Source organism: Monodelphis domestica, chromosome 1 (assembly GCF_027887165.1).
Source record: "Monodelphis domestica isolate mMonDom1 chromosome 1, mMonDom1.pri, whole genome shotgun sequence".
Classification (NCBI taxonomy): Eukaryota; Metazoa; Chordata; class Mammalia; order Didelphimorphia; family Didelphidae; genus Monodelphis; species Monodelphis domestica.
Window position 1 is genome coordinate 52,285,198 of NC_077227.1, and position 19,167 is coordinate 52,304,364.

General features: G+C 41.1%; 1 protein-coding gene across 2 annotated transcripts in view; it reads left to right on the forward strand.

Annotated features, from left to right (window-relative positions):
- CDH23 (cadherin related 23) overlaps nucleotides 1-19,167 on the forward strand; it is a 655,553-nt gene that overhangs the window by 61,177 nt on the left and 575,209 nt on the right. For both annotated transcript variants that reach the window (XM_056799300.1, XM_056799301.1), the window contains exon 3: nucleotides 2,387-2,464. In XM_056799300.1, the coding sequence (XP_056655278.1) occupies nucleotides 2,387-2,464 (78 nt within the window). The remainder of the gene's footprint in view (nucleotides 1-2,386; nucleotides 2,465-19,167) is intronic.

Genomic DNA, 19,167 nt, shown 5'->3' on the forward strand with positions numbered 1-19,167 from the left:
ATCCCTCTGAGTTGTTCTGGATCTACATGAGCTATTCTTAATATTATTTCTACTCTTCCCACTTCCATTCCTTCCCATGCCTTATCACACACCATCCTTATTCCTTTTTTTTTGCCTGGGCTCTTTTTTTTTTCATTTAATACCAAAGCTTTTATCTGTATATCAATCTGAGTCTGTACACACTCTCATGTGTGTGTGTGTGTGTGGGGGGGGTTGGTCCTCCCATCTCTGCCCTAAGCAGAGGCATCTCTTGCCCACCAAGAGGCCAATCGTGATCTGAGTTCCTGAAATGCTACCTGAGTGGGAATGCCAACCCCAGGTGAGGTGCTTCTTGGCTTTCCCTTTTTCCAAATGGGAAAGCAAAGGGACAGGGATTGAATTGTTCTCTAGAGTGGTGGGGAGAGATATTTAGCCCCTTTGGAGACCTAGAGTAATGGAACTCGGGGGTCAGGATAAACCAATAGGAATCAGGTCAGAATGGAAAGAAAGGCAGAAACCACCCCCAACCTGTCAAGGATCAAGCTGACACAGCAGAACTCCATGAGCTGTGGGGAGCGATGCACAATATTAATCATGCGATAAAACAATAATTGGCTTCTCCCTGGCCTCCAATGCTTCCCCTCCCTCAGGGCCCTTCATGCCAATAACAGGAAGGAAAATGGCTCTCACTTCCCTGGCAGGGACCAGCTTTTCTTTGGAAATAAGTATGAGAAATGGAGATAAGTCTATCATTGAGACTTCTGAGGGGTGACAAGGTGGGTGAGTTGCCCACTTCCTCTCAATCATTCATTGAAGGCCATGTACCATAAATGTCTCAGACTGGGATTGACTTCCAAGGGAGTCCTTCCCCCTGGCATCTTGATGGTTCCTGCCCCTGTCACCTTCCCCAGAAGACCTGACATTTTCCTTTGAACAACTCAAAGCACTTATTACCTCCTTACAACAGCTCAGTGAGGTGTGTCGGGTTGCTCATGATATTATGTTTGGTATCATAGAAAAGATAAATCCTGGTCGGCAGATCTCATCACCCTAATGATCCTAGGAAAGTTCCTTCATCTCTCTGGACCTCAGGTCCTTGTCTTTAAAATAAACAGATTGATCCAAGAGATATAAAGAACTAAAACAAATATGTAAGGCCAAAATATCCCCTTCCCCCAGGCAATTAGTGGCCATTGGATGTGAACAAACCATTCTCAAGTAAATCATAAACTATTAACAACCATATGATAGATCGTTCCATATTATCCCGAATAAAAGAAGCACAAACTAAAGTCATTCTATTTATCCCATATCCATAAAGTTGTCGAAGATAATAAAGTATGGGAAGAGCCAACGTGAGGGGGTGGTGGTAAATGAGACACAAATCTTTGTCAATGGAGTTGGGAGTTGGCCCAGTTCTTCAGGAAAGTGGCGATAATGGCCATCTGTTTTGACCTGGAAATCTAACTGCTTGGCATATACTCAAAGGAAGTCAAAGGCAGAAATAAAGGTCTCATGTAGCCCAAATATCCTTAGAAGAATTTTTTATGTTAGTGAAGAACTAGAAAAAAAGAATTAGAGAGAACTGAACCCAAACTAAATGTTGTGTAAACGTAATGACCAAGCTTCTCTGGGAAGAAGAGGTGAGAAAATGGCAATGGCGGGGAGACCATAAGGCCAAGAAACATCACATATGTTGTCATTCTGTTGATATAGCTGTTAGTTTTGTGGCTAAACAAGTTGTGGCATATGATCGTGATGGAAGGCTACTGTGATGTAAGAAATGACGAGCAGGTTAATTTTGGAAAGATGAAATTATGAAGAATGAAACGAGCAGAACCAAGAGAACACTATATACAGCAACAGAAATATTGTTTGAAGAATGGCTTGTATATGTCCACCTCCAGAGGAAGAACTGATAAATAAAAACAAGCAAGATATAGTTTCATCTATATCTATATCCATGTAGATCTTCTTTGTTAAATGATGCCTTCTCTAATTTAGGGAAGGAAGGGAAGGTGGAAGATATCTGGGAATTTTAATGTAACAAACAAATTAATTAATTTTTAAAAATTCTTTGGTACACGGTTTGATTCATTGGCGGTGATGGAGAGAGGCATATAATTGAATATGAAAATGTAAAAACAATACAAGTTTTAAAACAAAACAAAAGGGAAGGTATCGTCTAAGCAATATTTAACTTCTCTTTCAATTCCAAAAGTTGCTCATACCCAATTTTAGACTGATGCACAAGGGGGGAGTGTAATGGGTCTTGCCCATGTTCTCATGGGCACAACTCTCTAATTTCCTGCTTCATATTTCAATGTACCCTTCAGCACTGTTTGCCTCAGATTATAGTGTATTCAGTAGGAATTTGGGTGATACATTTGCTTCTTTTGATTCCTAGGTCAAGTGAACAGACTGCCTTATTTCATCAACCACTTCTTTGACACGTACCTGCTGATCAGTGAAGACACACCAGTGGGTGAGTGCTAAATTCCAAGGGGAATGGTGGACCTGGGCTTGTGGAAAGGGTCTCATCAGACTTCTATATTTGTACCGGGTCTTAGGAGTCATCTGATAATAGCTCACATTAATACAGGTTTGCAAAGACTTTAACATGTGCTCTCTCGCTTGTTTTGAACAACTTTATGAGTTAATTTCCATAGTGCCCATTTTATAGATGGGGAAACTGAGGCTGAGAGAACCTAAAGTGGCTTGTCCACGAGCATATAATCAGTAAAGGTTGGGGTTGCCTTTTGATCCCGGGTTTCTTCTGGTTCCCATGACTACCCCCTTATTATCACTAAATGCTGCCTTTCTGGCCCAACTATCCATATTCAGAAAGAATTCTACATATAGCTAACATTACTAAGAGATAATTATCCACATTCTGCTTGGCTATATCCAGTAACAAAGAGCTTACAGGGCTGACTACCTGCTCCGTAGTGGTTTAGTTCTAATTGTTAGAACATTATTTTTTCTATTGAGCTAAAATCTGATTACCTGTAACTTATACTCAGTGGTCTCTCTGGAGCTACCCAGAATAAACCTAATCCCCCTTTCAAAGGGCAGCCCTTCGTATCCCCCTAATCTTCTCTTCTTGGACAAAAATGTCCCCATTCTAGCCGTTTCTTTCTTTAGGGTGAAATCCCAGGCAGGCAGTGCCACATCAGAGAATCAGCCTTGGGAAAAAACTAATGAACTTTCTGTCTTAATTCCCTATCCCCTTAGGCTTATTCTCCCCCGTCGAACACCCTCATTCTGTCCCCAGCCGGCCATGTCTCTGCAATGTCCCCCACCATTGTGTCCCTTATTGAAACCTATCTGTCCCCGATGTCAAGCTCTCGAGGCCCAAAGCATCAGCTAACTAGCGGATTAATAGATCTCTGCTCATGCAAGAGAGAGGACTACAGTCATCACTAGGTGTTATTTGCATTGTGCCTAGGGCAGAGTTCTTAGGGTTTTTTGGTCACAGTACCATGATGCTTCTGGACCCTCTTACCAGAATAATGTTTTTTTATTTATTTATTTTTTAAACCTTTTCCTTCCATCTTGGAGTCAATACTGTGTATTGGCTCCAAGAAGAGTGGTAAGGGCTAGGCCATGGGGGTCAAGTGACTTGCCCAGGGTCACACAGCTGGGCAGAATAATGTTTTTTAAAACATCAAATAAATTACAGAGGATTACAAAATTATGTGGAAATACAATTCTCAATTTTTTGTTTAAGAACTCCTAATAGGGCCTTTTGGATGTCTTCATTATCTAACCTATTTAGGATAAGAGTGCATTTGGTGGGGGGCATCTAAGTGGTTCAGTAGATAGACAACTAGGCCTAGAGACTAGAAGTCCTGGATTCAAATCTGGCCTCAGATACTTCCTACCTATGTGCCCCTTGGCAAGTCACTTATCAACCTTGCCCTTACCACTCTTCTACCTTGGAACCAAAACAGTATTGATTCCAAGCTGGAAGATAAGAGTTTTTTTTTCCTTTTAAAAGGAGTACATTTTGGGACAGGTATAAATTTGAGAAGCTCTCACCCTGTATCAGGCTGGTGGCTCCTTGATATTCCAATATGTAGGGTGGCGTACCAAGTCTTGGCCATGGACACCCATTGGAAGGGAATAAAGGTGGCTCTTGTGCTATGGTTGCTTCTCCAACAACAGTGGTCAGGGAGTAAGACATTGACCTTCTTGACACTGGTGCTCCCAACATATCTGTCTCCTACCCATTTATTATTTCTAACTCTGGGAAATTTTTCTTGAATTCACATGGAGGCAGGCAAAGTGACTAGGGTGCGGAAGGGTATATATAATAGGAACTTAGTTGAGCACAAAGGATGATAGCTATGACTGGACTTGGTGTTCTTGTTCCCTTTCAACCAAAACTTCTCTTGAATCTGTGTGCCAATCTGTCTGGCTACCCATCTCTCTTCCTTTCTGATTGGCTGGCTGGCTGGCTCTTTCTCTGCCCTTCTTTCTTTCTTTTTCCCCCTCTCTCTGTATCTTTTTCTGTCCAATTATAAACATCGATCTCCCAGGCTGTCCTAAGTCCATTAAGCAGGCACTGTGCAATCAGAGCCTGGGGAAGTTGCTTCATGCTGTGGGCATTGATCACCAACACCAGGGGAGCCCAGGGCAGGAGCTCAAATGGGAACAGGGAGAGGCAGGCAGATTCCTTGAGTGCAGGCACATGGTGTCATCGCATCAGTTTTTGAAAGTTGGATGCCACCTTAGGGGGCTCCTCATTTTACAAATAGAGACCCTGCAGAGGAGTTAGGGGCTAACATCAGTACCACACTGGAATGAAACAGCCTTCTGATTTCCAAGTCACTGGACTTTCCACTGAACCATACTTCCATCTGTGGAGAAATCTGGCTGAAATCCTTTTTGTGAGTAGGAGGAGAGGGGGAGAGTTATCTCTCAAACTCCAAATAATAATAAGATCTCAAATGTTTATGTATCATTTTTGAAGGTAAATAACTTTACGTACATTATCTCATTTCATCATTAATTTTTTGTCCAAAGCTTTTCTTAATGGATATGTGCAAGAGATATTATAGAAAGCCATTTGCTCAATGGGGTGATGGGAGTCCAGAGGTCTTGGTCCTTTTTCCTTTTTTTTTAAAGTGCCATCATTGCTCTCTTGTAAGCCAGGTCAGTGTGAGCAGGCATGCATGCAACATGGATTTGCATTCCAGATTTACCACCAACTAGCGTGTGAACTTGGGAACAATGACATTAAATCCTATGTGACTCAGTGTTCTCATCTGTAAAATGAAGCAGTTTGGACCAAATGGAAGTTGGATGAAGTCTGGTCAAGGATGATAAGAAAATTTGTGTTCAAGGCGGGCTTGGAATAGAGGCTACATTAAACTGACTTTCTGTGATTCAATTGGTCATTTGCCCTTGAACCTAGACCTCAGTATTCCTATCTGTGAAAAAGGCAGGATCTTAAGTTTCTGGAAGAACATACCTACAGGAAAGTGAAGAATATTTACTCCAACTCCTCCTTCATTTTAATGATAATCATGGACAGGTATGTAGGATTTTAGGATTGACAAATTACTTTTGATTTGATATCTCTTTTGATCTTAATAATTCTGTGAAGTAGGCACTATAGGGATTATTGTTCCCATTTTGTTGTTGTTGTCCAATTATTTTTCAGTCATGCCCAACTCTTCCTGACCCCATTTGGGATATTTTTGGCAAATATATTGGAATGGTTTGCCATTTCCTTCTCTAGCTCATGTTGAAGATGAAGAAACAGAGGAAATCAGGGATAAATGACTTGTCCAGAGTCACACAGCTAGTCTGAAACTAGATTGGAACTCAGGTTTTCCTAATTTCAGACTCAGAGCTCTATCTATCTAGATGCTGCCTAGCTGCTGCTCCTGTTTTAAAGATTAGAAAACAGAGGTTCCTTTAACAAGTTCAGAAAGAGAGTATGCATCAGAGTCAGGATCTGAAACCACATCTCCTCCATCCAAATCCAATATTCATTCTGTCATTTTATAAATACCTGGTAATCTCAGACAGGTGGGGCAAAGGAAGGAGACTCAGAATCACAGAGTGGATGCCACAAAGTATGAACCTTTGTCCTATAGAAAGTGACTCCCCTCCTCCACTTTTGGGCTCAGCCAGGCAGGGGGAAGGTGGTCCTGCCAACTTCCTTTGTGCCTTGATCATAACTGTGCCAAGAGAAACTACCAGTCCTGGGAGTGCTGCTTTTCCCCCCATTTCCTTGGTCCCCCACCCCCACCCCGGCTTCCCTAACTCCCAGGGTGAGGATGTGGGTGCATTTCAGTAACAGGCCTCTAGGGACATAGAAGCTGAGAGGATCCTCAGGGGGTGTCCAATCAGGTTCTTTAGATAGTCACCCAGCTGGGTCCTGGTTGAGAGCCATGGTGATGGGTGCCATGGAGACACACCTAAGAGAGGATGGAGGAAATGCCAAGTCTTTTGCTGGCCAGCTTCTATAGGAGACACCAATCCACTGGCTCTAGAGCAGACCAAGCAGTTTATTCAGTGTCAGGCTCTGGCACTGGGCATTGAAGGAAGGATGGGAACATAAAGTCCAGCCTATTTCATGATTAAGTTTGAACTTGTTTCAAAGGACTCTCCTTCAGACCAAGATGTCTAATAGTGTTTCCTGGGTCTAAGGGCCCATGATAAGGGCAAGACTGTTCCTTCCACCAAACCCCCTATTCTACTACCTCTTGTGATCTTTCTTCAAAGATAATCACTACAGTTTTCACCTTAGTGAATGATTTTTTTTTCTTTTCATAAGCAGTCTCATAATTATAATACCATTTTAGAATGGGACCATATGAGTCATAAGCTATCAAAACTGAATTGTGGTAAAAGTGACCTTAGAGGTATAAAATTTAAAATTAAATATCAATAGTAAAAATATTATATTTTAAGCGATTTATTAAATGATCATTAGAAATCAAGGAATAAAGAGGATACAAAATAAAGACCATGTGTCCATGGCTGATTAGCCATTTTCAAAATCCCCACTCACCGCCATCACCACACTGGCTACATGCCAAAGAGGCTGAGCAGGACTGCCCACTGAATATTTATTCCCTGTTTACAGGAAGTACTTAATGACAGGAAGTCAGTGGGCTCCTGGGAAATGTAGTTCTTTTTTAGGGTAACAGATCTTCAATTATACAGAAGGCTGGTCCAGCCTCTTAGCCATCCAGAAATCTCTTCCACAGTATCTGTGGCACATTATTGCCCAATCTTGGCTTTTTTTGTTAGTAATTAATTACCTCACAAAGTGGCCCATAGTTCAAGTCCTTGGGAAATTATTCTAGTGTTTAGAAGGTCTTCTTATAATATGTCAAAACCTCTTTCCTTGTTCTTCACACCCTTTGATCCCTGTTGTGCTACCTTAAACAATATAAACCAAGTCCATTCTCTTATCCATGTAATAACTCTTCACATATTTAGAATTAGGAGGACCCTTTGAAGGCAACTATCAAGCCTGCTCCAAGTTTAACAAATCCAGTTCCTTTGACATGGTTTCTAGACCCTTCACTAACTAGTCTGCCTATCCCTTTCTGGATGTACTCTGCCATTACAGTGTCACTTTACATGGTGGTGATAAGAATTGACTGAAACTATGTAAGGTAAAATCAAAGGGAAAAAACTTGAGTCAGAAGTGATAGAATTTTATAAGTATACATACATAAATTATTATGCAATATGTGTAATTTTATAATAAATATGTATAATTTTTGTAAGCATACAAACATGTACACAAATAAATGCAGAAGAGAGCACATTTTTGTAGGTTGGTTTTATTTGGTTAAAATCACTATGATGCTGGAGAGTGTTTTTTCTACATCTAAGATATAAATGATTTAGGTTTGATGGATTAGTTAATGATTTAGCCCATGCTGTATTTATAATAAAGATAAGTTTTTGAAAAAATCAATCAGAAAGAAGCATGATATTCAAGAGATTTGATCATCACAGAATCCAATGAGACTAATACTTTCAGAGATTATAATAGTATAAATTGTAAAACCATTTGTAACAGCTTTATCATATTTTAGGCTCATATTAAGCTGTGGTCCGCTCAAACCCCCATATCTTTTTCATATGAGCCTTTATATTTCCAAGTCTTCCCAATTCCATATTTATGTCATTGATTTTTCCATTCTAGAAAATGATTCTTTCCATTCTATTCCATTCCACAATTTTTTCCATTGTCATTTTTTGTTTTAGTTGCTTTTCAGTCATGTAAAATTCTTTGTGACCCCATTTAGGATACTCTTAGCAAAGATACTGGATTCTGCCATTTCCTTCTCAAGCTCATTTTAAAGATGAAGAAATTGAGGCAAACAGGGTAAAGTGGCTTGTCCAGGGGCTCACAGTTAGTTAGTGTCCAAGGCTGAATTCAAGAAAGATGAGTCTTCCTGACTCTAGACCTGGCACTCTATACACTACACCGCCATTGTAATTTATCCCAGTTTAATTTCATGCTGTTTGTTTTGACCAAACCAACAAATCTGTCAAGATCACTTTGAATCTTGGATCTCTCATCTATTATATTAGTTCTCCATCCCAGCTTTGTGTCATCTTGCAGACTTAATGAGCATGCCTCTAAGTTTTCATCCAAATTACTGATAGGTGTTATACAGGACAGAGCCAAGGAGAGAATCCTGTAGCTTGTCACCAGAGATTTCTCTCCAGGTTGACATATTCATCTGTTAATTGCTTGGCTGACCCAAATTTAGTCCACAGTCCTCTCCATCTCCTCTTCTCCCTGCAATGAAATTCTATAAAATCATAGTATGATAATATAGAATATTATAAAAAATTGGTATTTTTTTCAACCTATAACTATATTTTCCTATCAAAATGCTCTGATTTAGGGGCCAGTATTATTGCATTTAGTGGTAGCTTGTGTTTAGATCAAATGGTAGTAATATTTAGGTAAGCTTCAGTCAGCTGGGAATCTACCTTATTGAATTATCTCCTACCTCTTACGTTTTCACTAGGGTATCTGCAAGGATATCATGAACTACTTTGTGGAACCCTTTTCCAAAATCAATATATGTCCTTGCTACTCTCCTGACCTACCAACCTATGAAACCTCCCAGAAAAGGAAATGATGTTAGTTTAATATAATGACTGATTTGTGAACCCATATTGGTTCTGGGTAATCACCACACTTCTTTCAAATGACTCACAAAGCATTTGTTTAAATAGTCCAATCACTAATTTTTGTTGAGAATTTCTGTCGGACTTGCTGACCTTAGTCTCTGAAGTCTAACCTTTTCCAAGTTCTCTTTTTTAATGAAAAAAAATTTAAACCATTATATTCCATCTTAATATCAATTCTAAGGGAGAAACGTGGCGAAAGCTAGGCAATTGGAGTTAAGTTCCTTGCCCAAGGTCATAGAACTAGGGAGTATCTGAGGCCAGATTCAAACCCAGGTCCTCCCAACTCCAGGGATGTACTTACTACCTTGCTGGCCCACCTTTTCCCATTTCTGAAAGTAGCTAGGGATGTTTTCTTATCCTCATTTTTGTGACATCCATAATTTCTGAAACATCAGGGGCTCTGGCCCAGAGATAATCTCTTCCAGTTCTTCCAGAAGCTTGGGATTGTAATTTTTTTATTTCAAGTGGCTAGATCCTGTCTCTTCACCTGTGTTCTGCTTCAGTTGTCTTTCTTTGCTAGATGTCTTATCCCTTCCATTCTGATGATCTTTCTCCTTGTTGGGCATCCTATGCTCTACAGCCCAGGAGCTAAGTAGTGCTTCCCCTCTTCTATCTCATGTGGTGAGACATTCTCTCCAGACTGTGACCCTGTCTTCTCCCCATTTTAAATATTCCATGACCAGCAGCTCTAGAGGCTTCCCCCAATGGTGGATGGAGTCTGAGGCTAATGAGATTAAGGTCATCATGAGTTTGATCTTTTCCCAGTTATCCTCACCCCTCATTCTCTGTCACCAGACAGTGCCCTGTAAGGCAGGGACTGTATAAAAGAGCTTGAATAGTTTGGTACAAACATGCCCCATCTATTAGAATCAATTCAAGGTATATCTCCTACTGAGGAGAGGTCAGATACTTCCTTGTGGTCTGTGAAGGGAAATCTCTGACGTGGAGGACCTCTTCCCACACTTCCCACTAAACTGTGCCTTTTGTTAACAAAATTTACAAACTATATTAGTTAGATGTGTTCACATACACATATGTGATGCTAACAAATGTTAATGACAAATTAAAATTGTGTGTAAAACTTTGTACAAAGCTTCATATGAGGGTACCAAAATAAAACCCTCCCAAATCAACCCAACAGTTCCGCCACTCTCTCAGTGTCCTGGGAATGAATCATTTTCATTTCACTTTCTTCCTTTTTCCATTGCAAAAGCCTAAGAGGTAGCTGAGCCCTACATCCTTGGACTGATCTTATCACAAAGCAATATTGTAGTCACCTTCCCAATGCTGTCTTTATTCTTTCCACTCGAGTTTTGAGGGCTCCATTGTATAAAGGTATCATCGAATTTAGTTCAAGACTGCAAGAATGTCCTAAGGCCCTACTAGGGGCTAGGCACCATGCTAAAAACAGCTTAAATCCTAGTGAGGGAAAGAACATGTCTAGAGGTACTAATTGATAATGATGGTAGTAGCGTAGAAATAAGAATGATAGGTAGCATTTATAGTAATGATCATGGAGCTAGCATTTATAATTCCACTTTAAAAATTGCAAAGCTCTTTACAGATGCTATCTCATTTTGTCCTCACAACAACCCTCCAGAGTAAAGGCTGCTGTCCCCATTTTACAGGAAAAAACTGAGCACGAATGAGCGTAATTGACTTACCTATAGCTAGGAAGTGTCTAAATCTAGATTTGAACCCAGGACCTCCAGTCTCTAGGCTTGCTTTTCAATCCATTGAACCATTTACTTCCATATTTTGTTTTGTTTTTTTTGTTCAAGCTAGAGAAGATGAGGGTCTGTACTATGGTGGAAGTTATCTAGGTGGAGAGAGAAGGGGATGGATGTCATAGATATCGAATTGAATCAACAAGACCATTGTCGAATGGATGCCTTCTTTTGGGGTTCTTGACCATTACTTTTCCTGTCCCTGTTTTGCCTACCTTGGTGAACTTTCCCAGGCAGAACACCCCCCAAAACGTCTTAAGCAACAATTAAGGTGATAATGCGTGCTCTAATCACTTACATGAGTAAATTAGTCTTGTCAGGAGCTATTAAGGCGGGGAGTGCGGGATTCATTAGGATGGATCGGGCCCAGGGAGCGGCTGGCACTTCTGCCAGCCTGGGCTGATTAATTTCTCTGCAAACACCATCAATGCCCATCTGTTTCATTTGGGCCCAGGGAGAACAGTTTTCAGGTGGGCTGACCCCGTCTTCAGCAATCTCACCCAGACCTAATGAGATGTGCACATGCCTCCTGCAATCACACCTGTGAGTGTGTACATATGAGGACGCCTGTGTGTACGAGATGGTCCATGTGGACCACGTGGATGCCAGGGCAGCTAATTCCAGGGGGGCTGCTGAGCAGATCCCCCAAATGGGACTAGAGAAAGAGGGATGGGAAACAAATGCCAAGGAGGGAAGAGAAAGGGATGTCATCAGGATGGTTTAGACATCTCACTGTCATGACTCTTGATATTTGTTGCACAGACTACAGAAACTAGAGATACAGAAGAGGGAGATGAGTGAGAATGGGATTAATCAGAGATAACTTCATGGAAGAGGTGGGATTCAAAGAAGGCCTTGAGGATGGATTGTATTTGGGTAGTTGGAAAGGATGGGGCTTTCATGATGAGGGGAAAGACATGAATGAAGGTCTGCAAGGGCAAATTGGCCAATAGGCTGCGTCAAGGGAAGACCTTCTAGTTGGGGGATAAAGACTGTACTTCTTCCTCCAGTGACAAACAACATTTCCCCTTACTATTCTGGATAAATCCTCTATGGGGATTATAGGAACAAATGTGTCTCTTCATAAGGTTAGAGTCTGTTGCTTAGGTTCATGGGAGAGTGTAGGTAAGGAGAAAATGAGCCAGACTTCTTGGAATGAATTATTTCTATAATAATTGATCATTAGATTGCCTGATTCTCCTGCTTGGGAAGATTAGGAATGGGGCTATGAGTTGGATTTAAACAAGACCAAGGAAAAGTCAGATACTTTCTTAGCATGATGGCTTGCTTTGTGGCTGAGCTATGTCTATATAGCCCAGGACTATATAGATGGGAATAAGGCAGTTAGCCCAGGAAGTTACTTTCTGGTTGCCTTAGTGATAATCTAGGTTTAGTTTAGAACAGTTAGGTGTCATAGTGAGTAGAGTACTGGACCTGGAGTCAAGACAACTCATCTTATCTGACTTATGATCTAGCCTTAGACATTTATTAACCCCATAAACTTGGGAAAGTTACTTAACCCAGTTTGCCTCAGTTCCTCATCTGTAAAATGAACTGGAGAAGGAAACAGTAACCATTCCCGTCTTTGCCAAGAAAATCCCAAATGAGTCACAGGGAGTCAGACATGACTGAAACAACCAAACTATAAGGTTTAGTTTTCACACCTTGTAACTCATCAACCCTATGCTCTGTGGGTTGTTTTATTTTATCTTCTTTCCTTTAATTGTTAGCAAAGGCCTTTTGAAAACTCCCTTAATTAGACTTAAATATTGAAAAAGAAATACCTACATTGAGCCTGAAGAATCCAGAGAGAATCCCTAGAAGTAAGGTAAAGGACTATAGGCAGTAACAAAGAGACTATGTCATTATCTGAGTGGCCCAGGGGGTTAAGTGGAGTCAGCTCAATAGACACTGAATTAAGGGGGGTGGGATTTCAGGTGGAAGTGGATCTCTGTAACTATAAAATCAAGAAAATGGGAATTTTATCCTTGGACAGCACCATAGATGGTGCCAAAAGAGGAGTTATATTCTGCAAAAGAGCAAAGACAAGGGATGTGTATGGAAATAATCCCTGGAGTAGTTGTGGGTTAGGAGGGCTTGGTCCTAAGTGGAGCATCAGAGGCTAATTTTCTTTACAGAAAATTATTTGCTTTTTGTTTTTGGTTTAACAGAATAGGTTCCTCAGGACTATATCTCTGCCATTTTTGTTTTTTCATCCCAAAGGAAGAAACACTTTACCTTGGTAAAGGATGACACCATCTGAGATTTAGAACTCTATCTCCCAACTAGAAGGGAAGGGAGAGGTTATCTAATCTAATTCATTTTACAGATAAGGAAACTGAGGCTGAAAGGAGAAAAGGCACAATTGCTCAGTCAGACAGCTAATAAACGGCAGAGCTGGATCTAGAAACCAGACCTGACTTAGTGCTTTTTTTCATTAAACCATGTTTTCCCTTATCCCCTTACCCCCAAAGAAAAGGAATTATGTGTTTTCTAGTCCACAAAGATCAAACAAAGCCTTAGAGGTTAAGGAAACAAGACTTTCCTTCTTTTTGTTTCCCACTTACTTCTCCTTCCTCTCCCCTCCTCCTCCTTCCCCTTCTTCTGTCTTTCTTCCTCTCCATAACCTCTACTTCTTTTTTCTTCTCCTTCTTCCTTCTTTCCCCCTTCCTCTATTCTCCTTCCTCTCTTTGCTCTCTTCTGCTTTCTCTATATCCCCATTTTCCTCTCTTCCCTTCCTTCCTCCTTCCTTCCTTCCTTCCTTCCTTCCTTCCTTCCTTCCTTCCTTCCTTCCTTCCTTCCTTCCTTCCTTCCTTCCTTCCTTCCTTCCTTCCTTTCTTCTCTCTCATTTTCTCTCTCTTTCTTCCTCTCCTTCTCCCTCTCCTTCCTTCCTTCCCTTCTTTCTTCTCTTGCTCCTTTTTTTTCCTTCCCTTCTTTCTTTGTCTCCCTCTGTGTGTGTGTGTCTGTCTCTGTCTGTCTCTCCTTTCCTCCCTCTCAATACTTCTTCTCTCCTTCCCCTTGCTTTCCTTTGTATATTATTAATGTCGATATTTATATAGTTCTGGATCTTCTACCTTTGCCTCATACAGATCTTTCTATGTTTCCTTGCATACTTCCTATTTATTATCTTTATAGCCTTGTAATATCCCATTATGTGAACATACTATAATTTATCCAACTAATCCCTAACCACTGACCATATAGATTGTTTATATTTTTGTCTCTTACTGATAGAGCAGCTCTGCATATTTTTGTACAGATGGGTAATTCTTGCCCCTCCCTCCTCCAAGCTCTTTTTGTGTTTATATTCGAGATAAAGTCCTAACAGTATAATCAATGGGTCAGAAGGTATGATCTGATGATCTGATGTGTGGCTCTTGCTGCCTAATGCTAGGCAGAATACTCCCTCCAGACTACAGTCCTGCCTACTGTGTGTTTGTGCCCATTTCCCCCCCAGTCTCTAGGGGTTCATTTGCATTGTAATTGCCACCTATTAGTAGAATCACTCTGAGGTTCTGGAGAGGGCTCTCTTTTGTTATTCTCCAACTTCAACAATGGGAAATTGTTTCTACCAATTATTACATCAACAGCCTTAAGTTGTAACATGAAAGGCTTCAGTACATGACTGTCAAGATCAAATGCTGGGCCTGGGAGCTCAGAGAATTCAGGCAGTAGGATCTCTAGGCTTAGAAATTTCAAAAATAAGATCAGTGGCCATGCAGGTATCTTGGCTGCTTTAGTTTTCCACCTGCCCAAGGCTCTGGACCAGTTAACCTCCTGAAGGTCCTGCCATCCTATGGTGCTGTCTATGTGTCTTCGGCAACCTTCCTCATCCCCTTCCATTAGTTCTCTCTTCTTTTCTCTATGGTGGTTTAAACCCTTAAGTGGTTAACTTTCTCAATTCCCAGCTTTCTCTTGCTCCTTTGCCAATGCACCCAACTAATTCTTTATTAGAGGAAAAAAATGTTCTAGGTAATGTGATGAGATTACATTAGCCCAACAGAGGGACCCGATGAAACCTACTTCCACTACCACCACCACCACCACTACTACTACTACTACTACCTGCCACCTCTACCTCCCACTTAATTAGATTCTTAAAGAAGAAGGAGCTAGGCAACCAGAAGACTCTTCTCAGGACTTCCAAGATGTATAGGAACGTGCCTCTAGTGAGTTAGGCAACAAACAGGATTGGAGAAGGAGGATGGATACTTTAGTGTAAAGTATACTTCTAAAATGTACTTCTTCTATGGAGAAGGAAGTTTTTAAATATACATTTACCTTCTGTCTTAGAATTGATACCAAATATTGGTTCCAAGGCAGAAGAACAGTTAGGGCTAGGCAATTGACTTTCTTAGAATCACACAGCTAGGAAGTATCTGAAATCACATTTGAACCCAGGACCTGCTATTTCCAGGCTTGATTCTCTATCCACTGAGCCGCCTTTCTGCTCCTAGAGAAGGAACTCTTGAACTACTGGATTAGATGACTTAAGATCCCTCCCTGTTCTGGATCCATGATCCCATGATCCTAGTATAGGTATATTGTGTAATGAAAGAACCAGGGATCCGGAGTTATAGTCTACAAATTTTAACTTTTGTCTTGGCCACTAACTAGCTCTGTGACTTTAGGCCAATCATCTGATTTCTATAGATTTCGATTTCTTTCTCTATTAGTCACTATTGTTTTTACTCCACTGAGTTGTTATAAAGAGCAAATAGAAATAATATGAGCGGAAGGATGGGGAGCTTTCTGGATGGGCCAATGAATAGACTATAAATCAGTCCTTCAACAATATTTATTAAATGCCTACTAAGTATCAGCCATTGTGGTACCAGTACCATAAAGGAAACAATCTGTATTTGAGAGGAGCTGATGTTGAAATAGAGAAGGCAACAAATACATAGAAAAAGAAACGAAGCACAACAGGAAGTGAATAAAGCCAAAGATAAAGTGTTTCTATGCATGTTAGTTTGGGAGGGAGAGCCCTAGTGGTTGCGGCAGGGTTGAGAATCAAGGATTCCCATAGAACACGGTGCTCACAGTGCATCTTAAGGGAAGAGACCCAGGATCCAGCCTTGTCCCTGCCATACAGTTTTCTCAACTTTCAAATAAGGAGGTTTTACTTGACCTCATTTAATGCTCTCATTCTAAGAGTGCTCTATATTTTCTGGTTCAATATTTTTTATTAGACCAATGACTTTAGCTTTGTTGGCTTTGAACTTAAGCCAAAGTCAATAGCCAAGGGTTGTATCTTTTAGTGGCTTGGCCTACGACTTGTTTCCAGAGGCCAAAATCATTCCTAATACAGCTTCTACCCCAGCAAATCCCATAACGGCTGTCACTATTCAAATGATCTTTGATTTGCTTTAAGCCCTTGGAAACTATGGGAAGGGCAGCCTTATTCATGCTGGACCATTATGACTAGTTCAGTTTGGGACTGACAGGGGGTACAAAACTCTAGCTCACTTCTCCATTGGGGCACTTGCTTCATCATGCCCACATCAAAGGAGGCATTGTGCTCTGTGATTAAAATAGAATGGCAGTGGCTTAAAAGAAATGTGGGATGTGCAAATTTAGAGAGATCTGCATCATAAGTGGTCATATGGCCTATTTGTGCCCAACCTGTGGTAGAGCCATTTGAGCTCATTTTGGTCTGACCAGCCACAGTAGGACACAAGGTACATTGACCCCAATGTTGGGATGCCACTTTGGTCTTCTTTGAGTCTAATAGACCACACCATTTGCTTTTTAAGCAAGTTTTGGAGATCTAACTGTTCTGCCAACATTCTCGGGCCATTTAATATGGTGGAAAGATTGCTGGATTTGGCATCAAGAAGAACTGGGTTTGGATCCTGGCTTGGCCTCTCTAATGTTAGACAAGTTGCCTTATCTCTCCAAATCTCAGTCCCCCTCATTGTACAACAAGGGGGATGGGCTAGATGATTTATAAGGACCCTTCCAACTCTAGGTCCCTGGTTCTATGCCTTCTGATATTCCCTCCTGGATCTTATCAAGACTTGTAAGCTATTTTTTGGGGCCATGAGTAGAAGTCTTTTCTGTCTGTCTATCTGTCTGCCTGTCTGTCTGTCTCTCTCCACCCCTCATATCCACCCTCCCTTCCCCTCTTACATTTGTTGATGGTGTAACAGAAACAAGTAAAAAAAAAAGAGGCTACAGTTCTGACTGGATGCTAGCTTTGGGGCTTCAAGTCACTTAAGCTGTGACTCATTTTTGTTGTACATTAAATGGGCACAATCATATCTGCCTTGCATTCCCCCAGTTTAGTTGTTATAGGAGGACATGAGACAATTCAATGAAGGCATTTAAACCTTGGAAAGGGCTATTTTTCCTCCTAGAGCTGTGATTTTTTTTTAAACCCTCACCTTCCATCTTAGATTCAATACTGGGTATTGGTTCCAAGGCAGAAGAGCTGTAAGGGCTAGGGAATGGGGATTAAGTGACTTGCCCAGGGTCACACAGCTAGGAGAGCTGTCATTTCATGAATATAGGAAGCCTTGCATTAGGAGATTCTTTCTGCAAACAAAGATGAGTAATTGATCTGCCATTTGGAATCTTGGAGAATTACAGGGCACTGAAAAATGATTTTCCAAGTCTCATAACCAGTCAGAGTCCATGCTTGAATCCAAATAGTTCTGATTGCAAGTCTGCCCCTTTGTTTCTATTCCACTCCTGACTTTCGTGAAGTTTGCCAAAAATATACACCGAGCCATCCTTCAAGGCTCATCTCAAAATTCACTTCCTCTATCTAGGAAGAGCTCCCCAATGACACCAGACTTTGTTAATTCTCTCAGTTCTCTAAATTCCAAGAGCAATTAGAAGAAGGTAAGACACGATTTAGCACTTAATTATTTCCTGGCTGGTATTGTTTGCTATTGAATCATGTCTCTCCCCAGCTGGATTGTAGGTGCCTTGAGGACAGGAATTGTCTCATATATTTTTGTATCCCCAGAATTCTAAGGACTTAGCACTCAATAAAGAAATACTTATAAGGGTGTAATGAGTTATCTAGCTGAGGGACATTTGTGTTTTCCTAGATGCATGGGTCGATCTGAGTCAGGGCAGATGAGTACCAATTGTGGGAAGCTGAAAAAGGAGGAGGAACCATTTGACTTGGGTTAGGACATTCCAGACATAGGAACAGAGTGTACAAAGATGGAGGCAGAAGAATATGGGCTTTGTTCAGGAGCAGAGTAATCAAGGTTGGCCCCAACACAGAGAATATATAAGAGAGTAGTTTTTGGCAACAGTTGTGGATAGCCTTGAATGCCAGTATAAGAAATTTGAAGACACTAAGGAAGCCATTGGATGGTTTTTGTTAGACAAGTGATGCTTGAAGAACAATGTGCTGCAATTTATTTTTATTTTTGGAGACTAGGATTCCTATCTTGTCCAATCTGGAAATTCAGCAGCTACTCACAAGCCTAACCCACCAAAATGCTCGGCATGGGAGCTTTGATGTCCAATTATGACTTGGCCTGGTTTGGCCCCCTGCTCTTGGAGTTCCACCATCTCAATGCCCGACTTAATGCAGACACCAGATTGGTTTATAGCCCACTGGAGCTCAGCACTCCCATAATCAAGCCATCCACCAGCCTCAGTCTCCCCAACAGTATGGACTATAGACATGTGCTACAATATCCAGTAGCATGGTGCCATTTAAAGATGGCTAGATTTGGAGACCTGGGTTCAAAATCCAGTTTACAGCTTTGGTGACCCTAGGCAAGTCACTCAGTGTCTTTGTATCTTGGTTTTTCTTCTTTATAAAATGAAGAGGTTGGACCATCTGACTTCTGGGATCCCTTTCAGCTTGAAATCTATGATTCTATGATCAGATTTACATGTAAGGGCAGAGCATCATAAAGGATGGTTTGGAGGGGAAAGAGACTGGACCTTGGGAAGATCTGTTTGAAGGTTGTTGCCATGGTCTAAGAAAATGTCAATGAGGACTCATACCAGAATGGTGGCTGTAGGAGTAGATAGGAAAGGGCAGGATTTGGTGATTAATTGCATCTGAGAGATAAGGTGTAGGCGGAGTAAAAGCTAACATTAAAGTTTCTCCTGGGAGCCTGGGTTAGTCTTGGAGCTGCTAGCATTAGTAGTGAAGTCGGGAGAGCAGAATTCTGTGGGAAGGATGATAATGAGCGCTATTCTATAAATGTTGAACATGGAGTGGTGGGATATCCAGTTAAAGATGGACTTCAGAAATAGTCCTGAATTGAGTATGGTCTAGGTGTGCCATAGGTGACCTTCCCAA